This window comes from Triturus cristatus, chromosome 3_1 (assembly GCF_964204655.1).
Source record: "Triturus cristatus chromosome 3_1, aTriCri1.1, whole genome shotgun sequence".
In the NCBI taxonomy this organism is placed as follows: Eukaryota; Metazoa; Chordata; class Amphibia; order Caudata; family Salamandridae; genus Triturus; species Triturus cristatus.
In genome coordinates, this window is record NC_140583.1 from 108112504 (window position 1) to 108136025 (window position 23522).

The 23522-nt window shown below is 42.2% G+C and overlaps 1 protein-coding gene across 13 annotated transcripts in view; it reads left to right on the top strand.

Moving 5' to 3' along the window:
- APIP (APAF1 interacting protein) overlaps nucleotides 1–23522 on the top strand; it is a 205371-nt gene that overhangs the window by 92391 nt on the left and 89458 nt on the right. For 6 of the 13 annotated variants that reach the window (XM_085643500.1, XM_085643503.1, XM_085643498.1 and 3 more), the window contains 7 exons: nucleotides 70–129; nucleotides 403–465; nucleotides 725–787; nucleotides 1143–1205; nucleotides 1490–1561; nucleotides 1888–1950; nucleotides 7362–7462. In XM_085643500.1, coding sequence (XP_085499626.1) covers nucleotides 70–129; nucleotides 403–465; nucleotides 725–787; nucleotides 1143–1205; nucleotides 1490–1561; nucleotides 1888–1950; nucleotides 7362–7462 — 485 coding nt within the window. The remainder of the gene's footprint in view (nucleotides 1–69; nucleotides 130–402; nucleotides 466–724; nucleotides 788–1142; nucleotides 1206–1489; nucleotides 1562–1887; nucleotides 1951–7361; nucleotides 7463–23522) is intronic. The other 7 variants (XM_085643504.1, XM_085643505.1, XM_085643507.1 and 4 more) reach the window with 2 other exon arrangements.

Consider the following 23522-nt stretch of genomic DNA (forward strand, 5'->3'; position numbering starts at 1 on the left):
TTTAGAAGTCACATGCAAATTAATATTCCATAAGCCTCTTCTTAACTGTCATTTATTTGTTTGGATTAGAGAGTTGCGGCGATGAGCTGTTCAGTACCAAAGTATGAGAGGGAAAACCAGTTTGAGAAGGTGAGATAACCAGTTAGTAATTAAAAATGTGAAATTAGTTTAAAAAGAAAAAAAAAAAAGCTTCTTTCTTAGTCCACCTTAATTCTTTGCACTTTTAGCAGAGCATTCCATAACATTCGGCATAGCTGAGTAGACACCCGGGGCTAAGTGCTCATTAAACTGGATTTGAATATGTATCCGAACAATTTCCTGCTTTTCTAATTGATAGAGTATTAACAAATAAAAGTCATTAAACCACTTCTAACTCACTCCTTCTTTCTTTATTTGGATTAGATGCCACCTGCATCACAGAGCTGTTTAAATACAAAGAGGGAAAGGAAAGGCCAGATCGATAAGGTGATGTAATAGCGAGTGAGCATAATTCTAAGATTAGTCAAAGATCAGCTCTTCACTCTCTTCTCCCTTGTTTGTTTTTGTTCTCTGTTTTGGATGGATTTTCCCAGATCAGGCAAGTTGTCTCAGTGTATGTGCTCCTTTTCATGAGTATCTGTTGATCTTCAACCTCCACACTGAATCCTTTTGTCTATAACTTCTATATGAAGCAGCAAGGTCAGAATAGTACCTCTAATATGTCTTTTGTATTTGTTTGGATTAGTCCCCGCCTGCATCTCCACCTGGTCCTATTATAAAGAGTGAGAAGACAGACCAGCTCAAGAAGGTGAGGCAGCTAGTAATGATGAAAAGTCTAAGAGAAGGCAAAGACAAACTCTTTTGCCACTTCCTGTCTTAGTTGATTTTACTCTTGATGATTTGGGTGGAGTGTACCATGACGTTTGGGGTACCATGACGTTTGGGGTTTGGATTCCCTTATTAGGGTTTTTTCCCTAAAATACAGCACACCTGAACAAAAGTCTTGGAATAGTGTGTCCATTAACTTGAATTTTTATATTTATCTGAACGATTTTGTTATTGACCTAATACCCATCCAGCCATAATGTTTGTAGGTTGTAGGTTTAACTAGTAAGCGTCCTATATGAACACTTATAACTTTCTTTTTTTTCGACTCGGAATAGACTTCTTCTGCAGCCCCGAGCTGTCCAATTATAAAGTCTGAGAAGGATGACCATTTTGAGAAGGTGAGGTAACTTGTGAGTGATCAATAGTTCACAGTTAGTCAGAAGAGCACTTCCCTTATTTGTCACCCTAATAGTTTTTGTTCTTTGTGTTTCCGGTAAAGTGTTACATAAAGTTTAACTTCGCTAGGAGGAGGCACTGCGGTTAGTGTCCATTAACGTGAATTTAAATATGCGCAAGTACAATCTTCTGCTTGTCTGCATCTCCCACTCACCAGTCCTAATCTGTGTAATTAATAAGAGCCATATAGATCTCTTATTAATCTTGTTTTATTTGTTTGGATTAGACGCCAGCTATGGCAATCAACAGTCCGTGCTGTCCAATAACAAAGAATGACAGGAAATGCCAGCTCAAGAAGGTGAGATGACTATCCAGTGACCAAAAGTCCTCAAGCAGTCCGGGATAAACTCTTTTGTCACTTTGAAACTTAGCTTTATTTTTTCTGTCTTGAGTGTGAGTACTCGGTGATGATGGACGATGATGAGATGGATGTAGCGTTAAAGAGCCCACTGACATCACAAGAGGTGTCTGGTGCTGAGCAGTAATGACACCTTTAAAGCTCCATAATATTTGGCATTGTTGAACAAAATCTAGGGCCCGATACTGAGAATTTGAATGTGTATCTGATCGAGTAATAAACCAAATAGAAACCCGTATAAACTCTTCTTTGTTTCTTTGGAGCAGACACCATCAGCGGCTCAATACTGTTCATTGGCAAACTGCATCATGAGAGAGAAGTGGGCCAAGGTGAGAACTCCTGAGCAATCAGAAGACTGAGCCAAGTGATAAGAAAGATAAGCTCTTTCTCATTTTAGTTGCCTTTGTCTTTCAGTGGGGTATTAAAAAAAATTGAAAACCTGCCAAAACATCTTTAACTCGGAGATTTTCACCATGAACCTAGGCACGTCTGTACAGTTGTCTCTCTTGGCTGTCCGAAAATTCTTTGTTCTTTTTGTTTCGGACTAAAAGTGTATGTAAAGTTTGGGTGATACAAGACCTCTTCAAACCTCTATTTTGTTTCTTTGAAAAGTGCTAATTTCTTTGGTATTGAAAAGAGGAGAATATTTCTGGGGCATGATAGACACGTGGTAGCTCTTTTAAATAGGATGCACAATTGAGTGCTATAAGTTCGTTTTAAGTTTAGGCCGCAAGAACTTACCAAGACCTTCTCAACAGCAATCCTCATAGCATTCTGTGGTGGATTGAGTACTTGGTCTTCAGAATAGAGCTGCTGTAAGTCTTACACCGACAAGTTTGATGTTTTTAGCCTAAAAAAGTAAACATTCTTACTCTTAGTGGCAGATATTTAGTGCCCCAAAATCTAGAAAATTCCTTTTCCATCTCAAAGCCTCCGCAGATAGCTGCGTGCGATTGTTTGCAGTTGTGATATTTTATATGTTCCCACAAAATGCACACAACGTTGAATTGACTTATTTAGAGGTTTGTTTATTATTGTGAATAACAAGCAATAGTTAGTCTCGTCACTAACCCGTAGAACAGTGTTTAAGATCTGTATGAGGCTGTTGGAAGAGCAGCAGTCGGTGCTTCTTCTCACATTACCAGCAAGTTGGTTCAAGGTGATTGAACATTACAAATGAGCTGGCTGATAATTAGTATGCTTGTAATTGGCTAGTGTGTTTTCTTTGGGCATAAAAGCCTGCTCTCAGTGACACACACCTTGTTTTTGGGTTTTGTTATGGACTGGCCATGTGCTGTATATTTAGGGATCTACAGTTGCATTTTTTTGCAATTGAAGTTCGGTAAACTTTGCTTTATTTGTTCAGCAGGTATTTGTTTTGTGTTTTCTGAACAGGAACACTTAGTGAGATCATGTGAGCAAATGTCATGGTTGACATGGTTCAGCATTCTGCCTACTGGTTGGCAAACTTCATGGGTTTGTGCATCCCCAGATTCATACACAGCAGCACGTTCAGCCTCTTTAAATGAGTTAGCAAACAAACTGCCATAGTAGGAATTTAGGACACTATAAGTGGAGAAATCTTCATGTAAATGTGCTGTCGTCCCGTGCAAAGTCACTGTCTTTTACAGAAAAATCTATTTTACTTTTTTAGATACCTCTTCCTCTATCACTAGTGTTTAAATACCAGTTGTGGTAAGATCCCTTACATTCTCAAAACCTAGGCATGAGTGATCATTTTGTATGCTGATTGAGAGTTTTGCTTTATTGAGGGCCTTTTATCCTGTAGGTGGGCTGGGTGCTGGTGATAGACAACCATGAGGACTTCGCTGGTGAGGGTGCAGAAACTTCATGAGGACCATGTCCTCTAATGTCATATCTCTGGTATGGTTTTGCTTTCCACCCTCATGGCTGGTCAGGGTTATTTAATTTCATGAGATTTGCAATAGTGATGACACAGCCTTGCTAATGCCAACCCTTAATGCAATTTGTGTACTTGGAGGCATAGGGCCCGAGTAACAGAACATAACCCGTAGTAAGATGCAGACACTAAAAACACTTGTTTTAATTCCACCATAATTTCTTGTAATTCATACTACTATTCTGTTTGCAGTCCTTAACCGGGTTTTATCTCTTGAGGAATTACAGATGTTACGGAGTGACCATTGATGAAGAAGAGAGTGGGAATATATTTTAGTGACATAATAACAAGAGTAGGAGAAGGAGGGTGGACAGGACACCTCCAATGAGTGCCCCTTGTAGTGTGTCATAGTATTCCAGATTCCTAATAGCAGAGTGTAGTCCCCATCAGATTGTGTACATGATTGCACCTGCATCGATGTAGAGATATATTACAACCTACATCAGGAAGTTCTGTAAGGATTTTTTTTAAATGTCGCTGCTTATACATGGGCGAAGCCTGAAAAATCCTTTTCTCATGAATTTGGTCTGTCACAAAACATTCTCGCTTTACAACTCAAAGAGCATGCTATTGTGTCTTATCCTTTAATATGATGAGTAAATATATCATGTTGAAGCTCATTGACTTATTTCAGTCCTTTGAGAATGTAGTAAGGAGTTATTGTGGGTTAGTTTGCAGGATCAGAGTATCACTGCTTTATCAAAGCTGTTAATAGATCAGTTACCCTTTGCGAGCAAGTAGCATACAGGAGGCTGTTAAGCAGGACACTTATAATACTCACAAAAAAATGGGCGAAAATCCAACCTTTCTGGGAACATGCTTTGATCTGGATCTATGGTCAGGGTACAACTCTTCCAATCTCACAAGGGACACACTTGGTTGTAGTTCCTGATTGTTTAATTTAAATATTATAGTTTCAGAAAAAGATTGAAGACTTGTCTTTACCAACACTTAAACACATTTGATATATATTAAGCTATTCTAATAAATTCATAAATTATGAGAAAGAAATTGCATGATAATTTTTCAATTTAATCTAGGACATTTTATCCATTTATAAGTATGATAGGTGCCACAACAAATGAACATTAATGCTGTTGTTTAGTTTTTATTCCCTTGTAATTGCATTTGAGCATAGTTGCATAAGTCAGATAATATCGGATTTAACAAAGTAAAACGATTTCCTTCTTTGTATTCCTGTCCAAGCACGCTCAAAATCTTGATTATTGAACAAAGCAAAATACCATGTCTTTCTTCCTATGCAGCAATAGTTCTGCCATCTATCAAGCTAATTGTTGAATCCCATGAGTTCTGTTGTTACAATAATGAGCCCACAGTTTAATGCCTGAAAAATAGTTTGCATTGGAATTTCTCTGACCAATGAGATTTCTCAGTACTTATGTATAGTGCAAGTTTTGTATGCTTATAACCAAGGCATGTCAAATTATGTGGCTGTCCCAGAGAGATGGTAGAAGCCATTTTCTCAGAAGAAAATGTTCCTTTGTCCACAGGATACCAAGCTTTATTTTGTTATGTTTTCCTTCCTTTGTCATGCTTGCTAAGCCATGAGGTCATGCAATTTTGAGGTAAAGCTTGGTTGGCAGTGTAAAAGAACGGACTGAGCTGGGCACCTGGTCAGGCGTTCAATAAGTAACTAGTAACTTACCTATTAGATTAAGCCTACAGCTTGTTTATCCAAGAGCACTTTCTCCCTGACCCCTATCTCCTAAGAGAGTGTCTTCAATTGTAACTCTGGTGACAAAGGTGTGTGCGGTATGCATGACAGGTATTTTTGATTGAGTTCCATAGTAAATGTCCCTGGTCCTGCAAGAGGGTAAGTGCAGTATCGGGTCCTGCGAATGAGTACAGTAGATTTTGTGACATTAGTAAATGTCCCTGGTCCTGCAAGGGTTTAAAGCTGAGGATGAGTGCAGTGTATGTCCCTGGTCCTGTGCTTGCATGCAGTGGAGAGGGAGAGATTATTATAAGACTGGTGCAAGCACATGTCAGCGGTCCTGCAAGGATTTGCCGTAGAGGCTGAGTGCAGCATGCTGAGGTGTTCCCCTGCTCTTTTGTGTGGTGGAGGTGTGTTGAATCCATTTTTTTCTTTGTATGGGTGCTGGGTGGCCTTGCACGAGTGAGTTTTCAGAATTGTGTGGATGGGTTTGCATGCCAATATTGTGTAGCTTCACTGGACGGCTGGGTTGGCAGTAAAAGAAAATGGGCTGGGGAGAGATGATGCTGTCCCTGGTGGAGCATTAACCAAATGACGTATAGGCTACTTTTTATAATAAACGTACAACTTGTTCATATACCTGAGCTGGATACTCGACTCCTGCCTACCAAGGGAATATTTTCAGTTGCAACACTACTAAGTTAATGTTTTGATTTCTTTCCACACATACTACAATGGCATTAACCTTGGTTCTAATCATAACTTCCCCCTTAGTTCCAGTATGTATGTCACCAGAATGTTCTTGTGCATACTGATTCTGCATGTGCAACAAATCTGCGTAAAACATTCCTGAAACAAAATTTGTCAACTAAGTTTATTTTCAGATTTATATAGCTCATGGTCACAAACGGTACGATGGTTTTTGTTATCTCGCCTCAATCAGGCAAAGCACATCCTCCCCTTTGTACAGCACATGGTAGTTACTCCTGCTACAATATACGCCACTGCTTATTAGCACTGAGCTTTCCATATACTAATCAATGGATCAGCTTTTGTAGAGAATAACACTGGGGGTATGTGGGAGCTGGGGTGCGAGGTCTCCAAAAAGGCAGGTCTTGGGTAAACGGCAGGAAGAGGGAAGAAACTAGCAGAAAAGACAAAAAACAGAGGCTAGAAAAATGAGTGAGCAGAAAAGGCAAAACAGAGGGCTGAAAAACAAGCAGAAAAGGTAAAACAGCAGAAAATCGAGCAGGAAAGGCAACAGAGCAGAGGAGGGCGAAACAGGGCAGAAAAACGAGCAGCAAAGTCAAACAGAAAAACGATCAGCAAAGTCAAACGGCAGAAAAACAAGCAGAAGAGGGCAAAATGGCACGAGGGCAGCAAAACAAGCAGAGAAGGCAAAACAGAGGAGAGAAAATCTAGCAGAAAGGGAAAACAGAACAGAAGAGGTCAGAACAGAGGGCAGTAAAACGAGCAGAAAGGCAAAACAGAGACCAGAAAAACGAGCAGCAAATGAAAAACCGAGCAGAAGAAAATGAAAAACAGAAGGCAGAAAAACGAGCAGGAAAGGCAAAACTGGGCCAGAAAAACGAGCAGAAAAGGCAAAACAGAGCAAAAAACGAGCAGAGGAGGCACAAACGGAGGGCAGCAGGTAGACAGGCAGCAGAGAGCAGTGTACTGCGGGCAAGCTGGACATGAGAGCTGTCGCAGTTGGAGCTGGTACGAGGACTTGCCACCAAATACTTAAAATGAGTGAATAAATGCAAGTAAGTAAGTATTGCACAATGCCTGTCTAGGTAACGTTGTTGTGATGTGATGTTGGTGTAAACCTCTAATTCTAACCCACACTTTATTTGGAGGGGTTTCTAGTTATTTATAATTCTGGGAGGTTATGGATCTATTCAGGTTGAGTGAGCGTGGAATCATTTTAAGTGTCGAGTGATCACCAAGCGCAGTCAAACAAGAGTTGAACGCTCTCAAAGCAAGACGTGCAAGTGTGGGATGATTTACAACTTTAGGAACGAAGATGTGGAATGGGAACAAAATCTAAGTGAAAGAGTGTGGAATGATTCCACAATCCAAGCAACAAAGTTTTGAGTGATCTTGCTACTTAAGTGCATATTTTTTGTTTTTATCTTTTAAAGGACAAGACGCACCCAAGAAACCTGATTCCAGAGCTCTGTAGGCAGTTCTACCACCTGGGCTGGGTAACAGGTACTGGAGGAGGAATCAGCATCAAGCTCGGGTATGTAACCAAATGAGCGTCGCTTTAGCCAGTTTATCTAATATATTGGTTGCCTGTTAGTGTGATGCAGCCAGAAGCCACTAACTAGAGTGTGTTGAAAATGAAAAGGACATTTTACCAAGGGAGAAAGTGAGTGCTGTGTACTGCTGCCTCAAATGTCAATGTGCGCTTTAAAGACTAGAGAGGTGAGCTTTACAAGTTTTTTTACAGACTCTGTTGCCAAGACTTGTCCACTAAAGTGTCTACTATACATTTCCTAATGGAAGTGTAGTGTGCTCTTCTTTTATGTTGCATCAGGTCGGTGCTTCCACCAACCACACAAAACTTCACATCTTAACTGAGTTTCTTCTCCTGAGAGGTTGGAGATGCATTTGAGTTTCTGCTCTTTAAATACAAACCATTTATAAACCAGAATTAATAAAACATTAGTGCTGTAAAAATCTGTGGTCTTCACTTCAGCTTTAGAGTAATTGTTGAATTAAAATTCTTCATGATGGCAGGAATCACACAATCATTTCATCATCTTCCCATGTAGGATTGTCAACCCTTAGCCTTAAATAAAGTTCATAATCAGGATCGTTCTTCAAGAGTGAGCTTGATTCATCTGAATTGCATGGCAGTCCCTCGAGCTCCAGCAAATGTCTGACCCAAAAACTCTAAGCACAGTCAGTTGTACCTTCTTCTCAGTCATGACAAACAGATGTGCATTCATTATACAAGTAACAACTTCTTCCTGGTCTGATAATATCATTTGTTAAACAGTGCCTTCCCATTGTAGCAGCAGCTTTAAGACATAGTTGCAAATGTCAGAACAAGATCATATCTCACTTCCTAATCGTCCCATGCCTTCCGGAGCAGAGCTCTGCAAAATGCCCTCAATTAGTAGTTTTTGCAGCTCAGGCGTGCATTAGTGCTGCAGTAATGCGTTCTCGTGAAACAAGCAAGATGGAGTTAGTTTTAGTTTTGGCCTTTGTAGCCAGGTGCACACTGTCTTCAGGTCAAAGAGACTGATGGAGGAAATGGTTGCCCTAGTCACACATCCCTGACACCGGTGGTTCATATTTACTCCTGTTGAGATGGCCCGCTAATAAATTTCTTGTCTTGCAAAGATAGCTCCTGCTTGAATCTTAGAAAGTTATCACTTTCATGCTTCTTTGTTCCCCAGGATAATACCACTTAAACCGGGGTTTACCTTTAATCCAGAATTCTTTACAGCGTTTTTGCGTCCCTGAAATTCCCCTAAAATACTGAGTTACTTTGCTTCAATGTTTTTACTGCTTTAAAAAACATACCAGTAAATATTTGATACATTCCCAGTAAATAAGGTCTATAGCTCTTTCAATTATCCAATTCATTCATATCTATGCTACATTGCATAAACATATGTAAGTATTTGACAATTAAGCAACGTTTTGACCCCTCTGAACCAAAGAACTGTGGGGAAGATTGGGTACGAATCGGGGTACCTTCTTACACTAGATCATTCCTTCATTTTATTGACATATTGCCCTACCTCCATGAGGGAACGTTCTTGTAGTGTGCCTAGATAAACGAGATTGTGTCCTATGGTGTGTCCATAGTTCCCTTTTGGCTCATTCCCACCTACAAGGAATCCACTGGATGTTTTTAAAGGGTGGGGAGGGGTGGCTGAATACATGTCTACTCCAGTTTTGAAAAGTAGTCAGTTAGTGGTTACCAATTTACGGAAAACCTCAGTTGGGATTATAAGAGGTTGGATGGGAGTTGTTTCTTGGCTTGGATGTGCTACATTCTACCAAACCATAGAGAAATAGGGGGCGGATTCCTCTTTTACCAATAGAAAGCACTGAGTTGTTTCCCCATCTCTGTCATGTGCATATCTATAGCCCTGTTGTGACGTGTAATCCCATCTAAATTGTTAAGTCTTATCCAGAATAGAATTAGCTCCTGAGTGCTAGGTTTTGGTTAGTCCAATGTCCCCTTTATATGTCCCGGGATCTCTTTACAGAGGTCTGGATTACTACTCAAAACTACCATACATGTAAAATAAACTTCCAGACTCCCTCTCACAACGCCAGCACCTGTCCGACAAAGATGAAAATATGTGGTTGAGACAGACTGGGGTCATGTACCATAGGTTCTTTTGTTTGTGTGCTGGTTCCGTATGTGGGATGCTATGGAAAACGTTGGGAAATGTGTCCAGAGCCTGTTCCACTGTTTATCAGAGACAGCAGTTTGTAGGTCTGATTCCCATCTATGTTGGAAGGCCTATTTACATATCTTGTCTTGTTATTTTGAATTGTCTGATATGTTTTAGAGATTATACCCTTGGAGCCAGAGTAGTTATGTATAAGCATTTGAAAGTGAGTGAGGGGAGGGGTGGCAGTCTCTGCAGTAGGTGGGTGAAGGGCCCTGTACCTCAGTTGGCAATATGTTTTCACTCTTCAAATGATTTCATATTTGCTTGAATGAGCAGTCTCTTAGTGTTCTGGAATTTCTGTCTAACCAGCTAGAGAAGGTATCTCCATTCACAGCAGGAGTGATGTCTGGATTGCATATGAGCGCAGCATTTGGAGAGGGGAAGGTGGTGAGCCCCTTAACACAGCTCTTCTCCCTGCGTTGCTACGTGGTTCCAGATTTCTAGAACTGGTTTTGTTTGAGTGGATAAGTAGGTTTTATGATGTTGATAGAGTAACTCCCATTACAAGCGGCCTATCACTGCCCTATCCATGTATAACCATTTTTTTTGCTTTACCTTACTGGTCCATTTTACAGCGTATCACAATTGTACTGCCCTATAAGAGCTTCCGAGGTCACCAGGACTAATGATCACATATCATCTGGAAATGCGGAGAAGCAACAATTGGCCCACTCTCCACAGGAATACATAAGAGCACCCTACCCGCTGGCATCCACTATGTTTGACATGGCTGGGACGTGTAAATATCTTTAAACTGGATGGCTTTCCATGGGTGTTGTAATTTTTCTAACCTCTTCAAGATTACAGGCTGATCATCTTCAGGAGTCACTACCTTCTGGCACTGAGTTTGAAGAAGCACAATTGAGTGTGCTGAAGTTTTTATGTTTTTTTAATCAACCAGGCTCTGTTTTCAGTCCTTCAATAATCTTAATTTTCAATCAATATTTTTTTCAGAACAGCGTTTCCAGGGAAACGTATCCAAATGCTTCAAAAGCAAGCATTTGTATATTTGCTTTACAAAAATAAGTGGGTTCCTTTGATTTTGCTAGGATGATGTTGAAAATGCTGTTGAATGTCTATTAAATTCAAGAGTTGCATGTTGCGTTAGACCCTGAAATGAAGTTGTTGTGGACCGTGTTAGGTGCCTGCGTAGCTTGGAAATCGGTTTATGCAATCATTTTGACATTTGACCAGGGTACCCAAGGTAGGAGATCACCTCCAGTTTCATCAAATGGAGGAAGCGCTGAACGATGGGAATGCCCACATCCAACCAGCGCCACTAAAGAAAATTGTTTTGCTTCAGATTGTCAGTGAAGACACTAGTACACAGTGCGGTGAGATGTTTTTTCCTCAAGATCACACAGCTGTGACGTGCCTGACCTAAAGAACTTCAGTACACAAATGCCCACTTCAAATCAATTACTTGAAAGACCAGACGAGGTTCTTGAAAGTCTCACTTTGACACTCATGCAGAATCTCGGGGAAGCAGAGGAATGAAGTGAATCACATTACCTAATAATAGCTAGTGCTAAATCCTAACATTAAGACAGTAAGTTATGCATTCTATTTTTTATGGTGTACTATATTGTATATGCATGGACGTTTCCTCACTCTGTCTTCTTGCAGATAATACACAAGATGAAGTACACAACTACCATAAAATAACTAATAATTAGAATAAAATAATAGAACACAGGCACTGAGAAAGCCAATACATCTGTCATTGGTAAGCTAGTAGAATGGTGGTACTTATTATTTTTTTTATTGCACCCAAATTCCACAAAAATGTAAAACAGAGTTTAAAAAACATATTGGCACTTAAAGTTTGTAGCCAAATGCTTGGTAAGCAAGGTACGAGTGGAGCTGAGGATTAACTACATTTTTCTGGTGTCTCATGATCCTTACAGACCTGAGTTTGCCCCGGAGCTTCCACCTAAAAGTGAGCAAGAGCCACAGAGGCTTGGGGTGAGCAGTGATGACCGGGATCCTCATGATGCGAATAATTACAGTGTCATTCGAACATGAATAGAGGTCTTGGGGCACCTGAGAGTGGAAATGCCCTGAGGGTGAGTGGGTGGTTTGAGGACAGTTGATGATGAGCAAGGCACTCAGGTTATTAATGTGGCAAGCCTAATGGGTTCCTTAGGCTGAACATAAATCTCCAGTCTTGAGGATTAGTGTGATCTTCTGGGATTCCGTTGGCAAATTTAGAGACTTGGGGGTGAGATTGAGATTTCAAGCCTGAAGTTAAGCATCAGGAGATCTGTGGGTGAGCTGCAGTGTAATAAGGACATTTTTAATCATGACCAATGGTAATCACAGTACAAGATTTGAAACACTTAATTTAGCACACATTTCTTTCAATATTGGTGTTCTCTTACAAGTAGTGTTTTTCAGAAAGTCTCAATCTAAATGTGGGTCACTTTTTACAGGTGCCCTGGCTTATCTTTAATCCCAATTCTACTTCAGCTTGCCCCCCGCAAACAGTTTGCTCCCGTGTTTGTTTTTATTTTTTAATTTTATATTTTGTATTGGAAAAATCTACACAGCTATTGCATACCTAATGTTTTAAGCCGCATGTGACCATGCAAAATGTATCACGCTAAATACAATGAGACAATCATTTATTCTAAACAAAGAAATATTACAATATGTTCGAGGCATGTGTGCTATAGATACACATGCTTTACATACTCCTGCCATCTAGTGTTGGGTCCGGATGTTTGAAAGTTGTTTTTCTTTGAAGAAGTCTTTCTAGTTACAGGTAGAGCGACTCAACCTTCCTTTGGGTGCCCCTCAGTGCGCAATCCACTTTACCCTCTACTGTATTGTCATCGTACACGTTTCCCTCTCCCTGCATGTCCATTTGGTCAGGAAAGTCTCTCATTTTCGATCAAAAACATCGTGGGAGGCCTTTAGGCCTAGCCGCTTCGGTCCATTCCTCTGCCGATGGAATGGACCCCGTTTTAATCTGTCTCGGTGCCATGCAAAATACCCTTGCACCAATCTACACTAAGTCTGTAACTTTTGCCTCTCCACAGAACAAGGAAGAAGAATTCAAGGCCTGTCGGTCGTTCTGATCGAAAAAAACTCTTCGCGAACGTCGGGCTCGACAACGAGTAATGCAGCACCAAAGCACTCAACATACCCCGGATATCTTCGGGGAAGAATCAGAACATGAAGCGCCAGCTGCGGAAGAAGAGGAGGCCTTCTCGGTCGCAGAATCCGATTCTGACCTAGAGATAGAATTAGAGTCCGAAGACATTCCAGCGGGACAGGTGGTCGTGAGTACTAAAACCCCCGTAACCCTTAAGCTATCTTCCATTAAGCATAAGGCTTCGGCACCACCTCTGCCTTCGGGCCTTAGTCGGCACCGAGACAACGTTTCTGACGCCCCGCTCTAGGGTCCGGCACCGAAACAAGTAGTCATGCCTTCCAGCTTGGCATCGAGCCAAGAAAGATCATCTTCGGACCCAAAACATTCCGCTCCAAAAGGCAAATCTAGTTTGTAGCCCTAATCCTCCGTTTTGAAACAAAAGTCCGCTTCAGACCCGAAACCTTACGCTTCAAAGGACAAGTCCCGTTCTGCACCGAAACCTTCGATGCCTACATCCAAAAAAGATGTTTCAGATCTCCCGGAATCAATTTTAGAAATTATGAAAAACAGATTTGATTCAAAGCAGTAAAAGCTTTACATCAATCCAGATACTGGACATATATTAGCTAACACTCCTTCCAAAAGGAAAGTCAGTTCGGAGGACACTGGGTACAAGATCAAGCTCAAGAAGAAGGAAGACATTGCTACAAGTCGTATTCATCTTACCTTTCCATCCCCCCCACCACTTCTACCATCTTTACATTTACCAATACTGCCTGGCTCAGATCCACTACACAAAATACCACAGGGATCTCCTCACACACAGCCTGATTTAGGAGATACAGTGATTCCTTTATCTACAGATCCGTGGGATCATTATAATGCTGATCCACCTATGGATAATGATCCAGACTTATACCCTACAAAACCGTCATCTCCAGATGATAATGTTTCCTATCTAGAGTTGATTTACAGAACAGCAGCATATCATAGGTTTATACTGCGTAAAGAGACCTTAGATGATGACTTTTTATTTGAGACACTAGGGTCTTCACACAGAGTTAGCCAGAGTCTCCCTATATTTAAAGGCATGATGAGACATGCAGATGATATTTTTAAAGACCCTGTTCGTGCATGAGTTTAACACCTAGGGTTGATCAAAAGAATAAACCACCCCCCTCTGATCCAGTTTTCATTAAAGGACAGCTCCCTCTAGATTCACTGGTAGTTTCCAACGCTCGTAAAAGGGCGAACTCGCAGACATCTGGAGATGCTCCTCCCCCAGATAAAGAATTGAAGCTTATTGACACATCTGGTAAAAGGGTAGCTGCTCAGGCTGCTAATCACTGGCGCATTGCCAACAAGCAGGGCCTACTAGCTAGGTATGACAGAGCACACTGGGATGAGATGGATGGTCTACTTCAGTACCTTCCAGAAGAGCACAAGAAAAAAGAAGAAGTGCTAGTTCACGAAGGAAAGCTGATGTCTAACTCTTCTATTAGATGATTAGTAAACACCAGCATTCTCTTACGTCGGCATGCCTGCCTTAGAATTTCAGGCTTTAAACCAGAAGTACAACAGTCCATTTGAAAGTCTCCTTTAACAAACAACATCTTTTCAGACCTCAGGTTGATGAGGCTTTAGAAAAATTGAAAAAAGACACGGACGTAGCGAAATCTATGGGAGCACTTCATTCTCCTTCAAGCAGAGGCTCCTTTTGTCTCTCATTCTATATAACAAGGTCTACAACTACATCCTCCCATTGCTACCGTTTGAGAAGTGGCTCTTCTCGAAAAAAGATGATCGCAAACTAATTTCCGAAATCTAGGAGTTCTTCACCCAGAGCACTAAGGGAGCCCGTACCAAGGGACAGAAATGTTGGGAGGCGGAAATAGGTTGCACCCTTTTGGACAAAGAATGGGAGGATCTTTTTCACATGACTCATCATACCGCACACTTCATGGGTCACACGGAGACTGCATTTAAAATTGTGTCTTACTGGTATTACACCCCGGCTCGCTTAACCAAGTGGAATTCCCAGTGCAATGGCCTCTGCTGGCGTGGCTGCGGGAGCCCAGGTACCCTCCTTCATTTACTTTGGAACTGCCCAAAGCTCACGAGGTACTGAGACAAGATCCTTGATGAAATTGATAAGGCATTTGACACCAACATCCCTAGATTCCCTGCTTACACTATCTTAGGACTGCCCAATACCCTAACCTTCCCATTGCTTAAAGGCAGGCAGATTGCCCCAGCGTTGAATGCCGCGCACCGGGTACTTCTAGCGAGTTCCGAGAACTATCTTATCCCGCCTATCTACGGCTTTTGAAATTGATCCCTGAGAGTCAAGACAGAGGCTAGCATATACAGTCTGGGGCGGGTTCAATGGGTCCCCAAGATAGCAGCAACCATTATAACGGACCATACCTGTATGTAATAATGTACCTGTGGCTCACCTGGAGAGAGGAGAGGAGAGGTGGGGTTGGGGGGTGGTAATGGGCTTTTTTAGTTTTGATCTTGTTATGGTCTTGTTTGCGTTTCCCTTTTTCCTAAAAGGCAGACATTATCGCCTCAAGTTGGCCATAATGAATTCCTGTTTCACTGCTGTCCACAAGTTCATAGTGCTCTATACCCTCTTCTTTCTCACACTTCATAGAGCCATGGTCGTTTTCATGTTTCCTATTCTCAAACGCGGCCGGCCCAGTAAGGGTTGTAGGCGGCATGCTGTGTCCACTAACTAAACGGATGTCCTATGAACCACTGGGTCCACCCTTTCCTTCTGATTGTGATATAGCGCAGCTCTAGCCTCTCCCAATGCAGCCAGAATTCAGAATATTCAATCTCTGCTAATACATATTCAGACCAATCAATGCTTAGCACGTTTATGCAACTTTAGGGATTATGGAATCATGCATAGTGATAGTGCCTCACGAAAGATTGCACATGCATCCTCTACAGGAATGCAAAGCACGTCAGTGGAAACAGTCTCAGGGTCAATTAACAGATCTAGTGTTGGTAGACCGCCAAACCCATTGCTCTTTGCAGTGGTGGAACACAAGTAACTTGTCAAAAGGGCGGCTTTCATCAAGCCTGTTCCACAGATCATGGTAACAGCAGACGGATCCCTCACAGGTTGGGGTGCCCATCTTCACAACTTGATGATTCAAGCTTTATGGGACAACCGGTACAAAGCTCTGCACATCAGTTATATAGAGCTTCTAGATGTTTATCTAGCACTCAAAGCTTTTCAATCTAACCTCATAGGGAAAGTTGTCCTAGTCCGCACCAACAACATGACAGCAACGTACTATTTCCAAAAATAAGGGGGTGGACACATTCTCTGCAACTGTCACACCTCTCTCAGACAATTTGGCGTGGGGCATCACAAAGCCCATCTTCTGGCAGAGCATCTCCCAGGAGTGGACAAGAAAATTGCCAACCTCCAAAAGGAGCTGCAACAAATTTCGGAGTGGGAACTTTACCTCCAGATTCTCCTTCCATACTCTCAACAATGAGGATTCCCACAAATAGATCTGTTCGCCACAGTAGACAACTCAAAATTCCCAAACTTCGCCTACAGGTTCCCACACCCTCTATCCAAAGGCAATGCCCTATAGATGATTTGGTTAGGGATTTTTGCATCTACTCAAAATATAATTTGTTACCTTCTGCATTTGCAACATGCTGGTTTAGCATACACCTCCGTTCGTTTGTATCTTGACAACATCTATCTCTGTTCAAAGTTCCAGTAATTAAAGCCTTAATGAAGGGCCTTAAGAGAATAATACCACCCAGGCTACCTCCAGCACCAGTTTGGAATCTGTACATTGTGCTTACACGGCTCATGGGTCCTCCTATTGAGCCATTGCACAACTGTCCACTACAGTTTTTTTCATGGAAAGTCGCCTTTCTCATTACAATCACTTCATTGAGCGTTGGTTAGCTAGAAGCTTTAACCTTAGAAGAACTCTTCTTTCAACTTCACCAAGACAGAATAATTCTTCGCACCAACCAAAAGTTCCTTCCCAGAGTGGTTTCTGCTTTCCATATCAATCAGTTGAGTTGCCTGCGTTCTTTCCTCAATTGAATAAGCAGCAGAACAACTTCTTCATACTCTTGATGTCAGAAGAGTGCTATTGTATTACATTGAAAAGAACAAAAGATTTTTACAAAACAACTGTTAGTTGCCTTTGCTACACCTCACAAAGGCAATCCCATTTTTAAATCTAGTATTGTAAGATGGATTGTTAAGTGCATTCAAACCTGCTACACTAAAGCTAAACTAACTTTATCTATACCTCCTACAGCGCATTCCACTCGTAAAATAGGAGCATCTATGGCCTTTATAGGTAACATCCCTATAGCTGACATTTGTGAGGCAGCAACATGATCCACACCACAGACTTTTACCAAGCATTACTGTGTGGATGTGTTATCACGTCAACAAGCCACTGTAGGCCAAGCAGTGCTTAAAACACTTTTTCATACATCTGCAACACCTACTGGTTGGCCACCGCTTTGGGGTAATACTGCTGTATAGTCTGTGCAAAGCATGCGTAACTACAGCACACATGCCTCGACCGGATTATGTTACTTACCCAGTAAGCATTTGTCCTTGGCATGTTGAGTTGTAGATTCACATGCCCCCTCACACCTCCCCGGGCACCTGTAGCTGTTGCAATTTTGGCATTATTTACATTGTATAAGCATGGGGAACTCTGTACTACACTTACTTACACCATTCTCACCCTCCTGCAGGGAAACAATCTAACAATGGAGTTCTATGCCCATGCGCACTATCACCAAAAGGAGGAGTCATCTTACCTCATGACTAGAAAGACTTCTTCGAAGAAAAACAACTTGCAAACATCCAGACCCAACACTAGATGGCAGGAGTATACAAAGCATGTGAATCTATAGCTCTATATGCCAAGAACAGATGCTTCCTAGGTAAGTAGCATAATCCATCTGTAAAAAGAAGAAAGGGTGAAAACGATACCAATCATTGAACTAAAGTACTGCAGGTGTACGTGCCATTTACTGTACCAAGATATACATTGCACCTTAAACCAGCTGCTCTACAAATCAGCATGCAGTTAAAGCATAGCAGCATCTTGGTGAGGCTTTGCCAAGATAGTATGGAATGCCTTCATGTCCCACGTTGTTCTGCTGCATTAAACTGTTTCAGAGTGCATTTGTTTGAAGGACATGAGCTGTTTATTTTGCACTGTTTATTTTGTTGAGGATTTAAGATGCTTGTCTACATTATGGCCAAGCCTCTTTTCAGAGGGACAATGGACATATGTGAAAAGAGCCTACAAACCCCATTGCCTTCATAGCTCCCACCGCCTTGGTCCCAGTTGTGTTTTTTTTCTCTATAATCTTCTTACATGACGACCTTAAAATAATCATTGTCTCACAGAAAGCAAGTGGCTAATCCGGATTAACACGCTTGGGTATTCAGCTCACGTTTGTTTCCATCTGCAGCCGAGATGTCAGACTGTTATTTGATTCCACAGGAATCTTGTCTGGCAGCTTTAGTGAAAGTCAGAACAAATTCTGTCTGTTTTGGGTTTGCAGGGGCCACTCTTGGATTTATGAAAGTCTCAGGAAAGGGTCTAATTTAGAAGATTGTGTATCTAAAGTTTTGTTAGTTGGGAGGAGGTACTAGTGAGGACACCCTCATGTTGAGTTCAGTTTGCACCAAAGGATGTTATCCTAGATTTTAAAATATACACATATTCAGGCATGATATACCATATTAACAATGATTTATTTCTATAAAAACAGTTGCAAACACTGTAAATCCCATATTTAATGGAACTCAGTTTACTTGCCTCTAAAGAATGGATAGCTGGCTAAGTTGACCATGCTGAGGTTCAACCTTGTGACCTTCAGAGGTCTGTGGTGAGTATTTAGCTGACTGAGCCATCTTGTTGACAACATTCATGGGTATCTCAAAACATACTTTAGGTGGTTAATAGCATTGCACAGACCGTAACAAAATTATATTAAGTAATTCTATAAGGGTGTGTGCTTGTTCCTTAGAAAGTGTTCACAATGAGGGAGGTTGGATCTATACTCCACCTGGTCATCTAGGTCAGACCTTGAGTAATTCTAATGCCAAGGAGTGGAAAACGTATAGCCATGGCACGGTCTGGGAAATAGTTCCATTAATGATTGCTGGTATCAAAGATGTAGGTTACCTCCTGCCTTCTGGCCAAAATAAGACCTTGGGTGTGATCTCCCCAGGAATAGAGGACACTACACAAAAGTTTCAGTGCACATAGCTAATCCAGGGGAGTACCTTCAACTTCCGGGACACCCATGAGAACCGCTGTGTGACCGTGAATCCCACAGTGTATACTGATTTGGAGAGAAGCTCTTCTGTCTCACATCACTTGCTATATAGTAAGAGGATAGTACTTTGGACACCGTAGTTGAGAAAACGTTCCCCTTCTTTCTGCGGTGGAGTCAATCATTCAATCAATCTGGGAATTACAAAGCGCTGCATATCACCCAAGAGGGTCTCAAGGGACTGGAGTTTTTCACTGCTTCGTGGAAGATCCCTGACCAAAAATCAGGGAGGTTTGCCATTTTCATGGTGCATTTAAACATCCCAAATGCTAAGGAACCACTACATCAAATGGCCCTGTCTCAGCCAGTGTGTAAGTGAGAGCTCACAGGAGCAGCAAGTGGCTGCAAGGGTGAAGATTGGAGAAGTGTGTCTTCTTTCATATGGCTGCAAAGCTGCACTCAGGCTCCCCTGGGCAAATCAGAATTCAATTTCTCTCTCTGCCTAGTTTTATTCTGGGTCTAGTTCTGGTCACGTGCCTCCTCCTCATCCAGTGAGAGAGCTGGAGGAACACTCATGGGAGAAGTGTCTGCTGGGAGACGGGTGAGCTCTCAAAGAGCGTGTGTGAAGATATTTGTCCCTATCATATAAGGTAATTAGGCACCTGCCCTCCCAAAAAAACACCCTCAGGCAGTTGATAACATTCTGGAAGAGGTACAAAGCAATAAATAGAACCTGTATCAACTTAAGGAATAAAACACAGAGAAGCAGAAGCAAAGGAATTTAAAAACTAGGTGTATTGGTGATAAAAACTGTGAAAAAATATATAAAAAGGGACATGTACAAACAAGAGGTAGTCAAAGAAATAAGGATTTACTTTAAATAAATCGTTTTGGTGGCTGAGTGCAAGTCGATCTGGACGGTCTTCTGTTAGTTGAGTCTATCAGGGGTGTTACTTTTGAACTTGGTTCTTTTTTTTTGTAGCGTGTTCCACAATCAATCAATCAATCAAGGGCTTGTAAAGCACGGCTACTCACCTGTGAGAGGATCTCAAGGTGCAGGGGGTGTAGGAGGGGGGGGGGCTGCTGGTCGACCTGGGTGGCAGATCATTCAAAGAGCCAGGTCTTCATGTCCTTCCTGAACTGGGTCAGTGATGCTGATTGCCTGAGGTGCAGGGACAGGGAGTTCCATGTCTTTGCGGCAAGGTAGGGGAACAACCTTCTCTAGTTCTGCCATTGTAGATCCTGGGGATGGAGACGAGGACGAGATGAGCAGATCGGAGTTGTATGGTGGGTACATGGAATGGGAGGCGTTGGTTCAGGTACGCTGGTCCTTCGTTGTGTAGGGCTTTGTGGGCGTGAATGACCAGCTGGAAAGTGACACTTTTGTTGACTGAAAGTCTGTGGAGTTGTTGGAGGTGTTGCGTATTGTGGCTGCGGCGGGGTATGTCGAGGACCAGTCTGTCGGCGGTGTTTTGGACATACTGTAGTTTGTTGAGCTGTTTCTGAGTGGCTCCTGCGTAGAGTGCGGTGCCGTAGTCAAGTCTGCTGGTGACGAGTGTGTGGGTGACCGTTCTGCTTGAATCCGCGGCGATCCATCTGAAAGTCTATCGGAGCAGGCAGAGCGTGTGGAAGCAGGCTGAGGCAATTGCATTGATTTGGCGGTCCATCGGGAGTCAAGAGTCCAGTATGATGCCAAGGTTCCGTGTGTGTTCGTTCGTGGTGTGGGGAGCACCCAGAGCAGATGGCCACCAGGAGTTGTCCCAAGCTGACACGTTAGGTTCTAGGATGTGGACAATGGTCTTGTCCGAGTTGAGCCTGAGACAGCTGTCCTTCATCCATGTTTCAACGGCCTTCATTCCGCTGTGGAAACTGGTTCTGGCGGTTGAAGGTTCATTGGAGATGGAAAGGAGCCGCAGGGTGTCATCGGCATAGGAGACTATGTTTAGTCAGTGGCTTCTGACGATGGCTACGAGGAGGACCATTTAGAAGTTGAAAACGGTAGGGCCCAGGGAGGAGCACTGGGCACTTCATAGCTGATCTCCGTGGGTTCTGAGAGGAACGGTAGTAGTCTGACTCCCTTGGTCCAGCATAAACTATGGGTCTTAAAAGCACCTCCTGAGGCTGGATGCTCTGGAAGGAAGTTCTCAGGTGGATGATAAAAAGTAGATCATGGACCAGGACTGGGTGTGTCCTCTTGGTATCAATGGGATAAAGCCTTTCGGTCCCAATACTTGATCTCAGAAACGTTACTTCTCATCTCACTGTTTTTATGTCCTGCTGGGAGGTCTTTTATTAACAAGAAGACCAGAGCCACTGCATGATACTATAGTGCCAGCCAGCTTTCTAGCAGCATACACCCTCTATTAAACATTAACTGAATCCAGCAGACATGTTGTGTAGTTCCTATAAATCTGTATAGGATCTGCACGTTTAGACAGCATAAACTGTGGTATAGGTGTCCAGACTGATTCCAAACACCCCCACCGGATATGTTTGCCTGTATACCAGCTAGCTCACAGTGCCACCATGAACTCCTCTTATCAAGGAGCGAATAGTTTCTGGCAGCTATCGAACGTGACAACCCTGACCCCTCCGGGATCGTGGAAGCACTACAGTACTGTTCACTCAGTCACTCGTGGTCACTTGTCTCAGAGAGATGCACAGAATAAACGATGGGGACGTTTTCAATTAGCATTTATTGAGCCAGTGTCATTCTAGTGTAAAATATATGTGCTCTAACAACCTTAAGACAGAAACTGATATAAACGATGCTAAGTACCAAAAGAGTAAATGGATGGTAGAGCTCTACAATAGTGCTTAAACAATAGTTTTATGCAGGTATATATATGCATGGCAGTAAAAATACATACTCCTACGATGCTAACCCTAACGAGATGTACCTAAATGTACCTAGCATGTATTTAGGTGAATAGCCAAAAATCCCTCTAGGAAAGAACCAACCCCATTACCTGGTGTGAGAGAATGAAGGACCATGTCTTGGTCTCAAACGGACACCCCTCAAGGGATGTCAGACCACTGAGTGCTTGAGTATCTGCTTGCAGGAACCTCAGCGTCCCGTATCAGCATGGAAGTGTTTCTCCTTGTGAAGCGCTGCTTGTGATTGGCTGTTCTTCGAGATCCTACAGTTTACATTCTGCTTTCCTCAAGTAGGGCGTCAGGAACTTCAGACTAAGCTCCTTTAACTTCCATGCATTATAAGGTGCTGGAAGCAGGGCCAGCACAGAACCAAAAGTAATAGAGTGCGCAGATAGTTGATAGAGTCTTGCGGCTAAGTTCTGCAGCGGAAAACCTCGATTACAAGCTTCAGTTTGGAAGATGGCGGATGAGCACAAATGGCTACTTCCTGCTAGAGTTCAATGCCGCCCGGTGTCCTCTCAGAAAAATGACCGGACCCCAGGCACCTCCAAAACGCGTCTAAGTGGGAATCTGGCGTGGAGGCAGTGAGGCACTGTCTTGTCCTCTTTTGGTGGTCATCGGAGGCATTACTTTAAAGGAGATGGATGGGCAAGATGATGGCAAGGCAAATCACTCAAGATGGCAGCTCGGAATCTGGCTGACTTTTTTATTTTATTTTATTAAATGATGCTTGGTGATAAACTTTATAATCTGACATCTTTATAATCAGACATCTCTAATCCAGAGTTACTGGGGAGGAAGGCCCTAGCACTGCTACTGAAAGAAACATCAGGCTTGACAATGTGGTACAAACTTTTCAACAGCTTGAATATTTTCCAACTTTCTAGGTGTTGTTTTTCTTTTTTTTAAATAAGTCATCTAAAACATCAGCTCTCCCACATCACATGCTCCCTCCTGCGTGTTTTCATATTGATGTCAGGCTTACATACATTTCTACAATTAACTCTTTACTCACATATGACAAGCCAGTCATAGAAGGCCATGACTAAACTCTGCAAAACATCTCCCCTACTACCAGTTAAAACTTACTGAAAAGTATCTCAAAATACTGAGCACAGAATTCCTTCTGCTTGACTTCTCCTTCCATTCTTGTTAACACTTATGTCCCTTTATGAAGCAAGGGGTTCCAGAGATTTTCAGACTGAGAGGGTGGACTTAACTATGTGAGTCCAGCTCAAGATTTCTCCTGGTCAGATACTCAACATCATCATCAAAATTGTCCCAGAGTTCAACTAGCAGAACCGTTGACAGAGAAGGATTGGGAGAACGTCATCTGGCCAATTTCGAATTTCTGTTAACTATATTCATTATTCGCAACAAATGTTGAGTGGTTGGGGTTGTCTACACTTAAAATTAGTCTCTGCAGTTGGAAGTTTTGACTTGATCCTATGACTCTGATACAGATAACTCCTATATTTCCTATGTTCATGGGACTTGCTCCCCTATCTATAGCAATTTTGTTTTATAGTTTGTTCAAAAGGTTTTTATGTGGCTGCATAATTTGCTAACTATTATTCATGGTGTGGTTTGTAACTGAGGGACTCAACCTA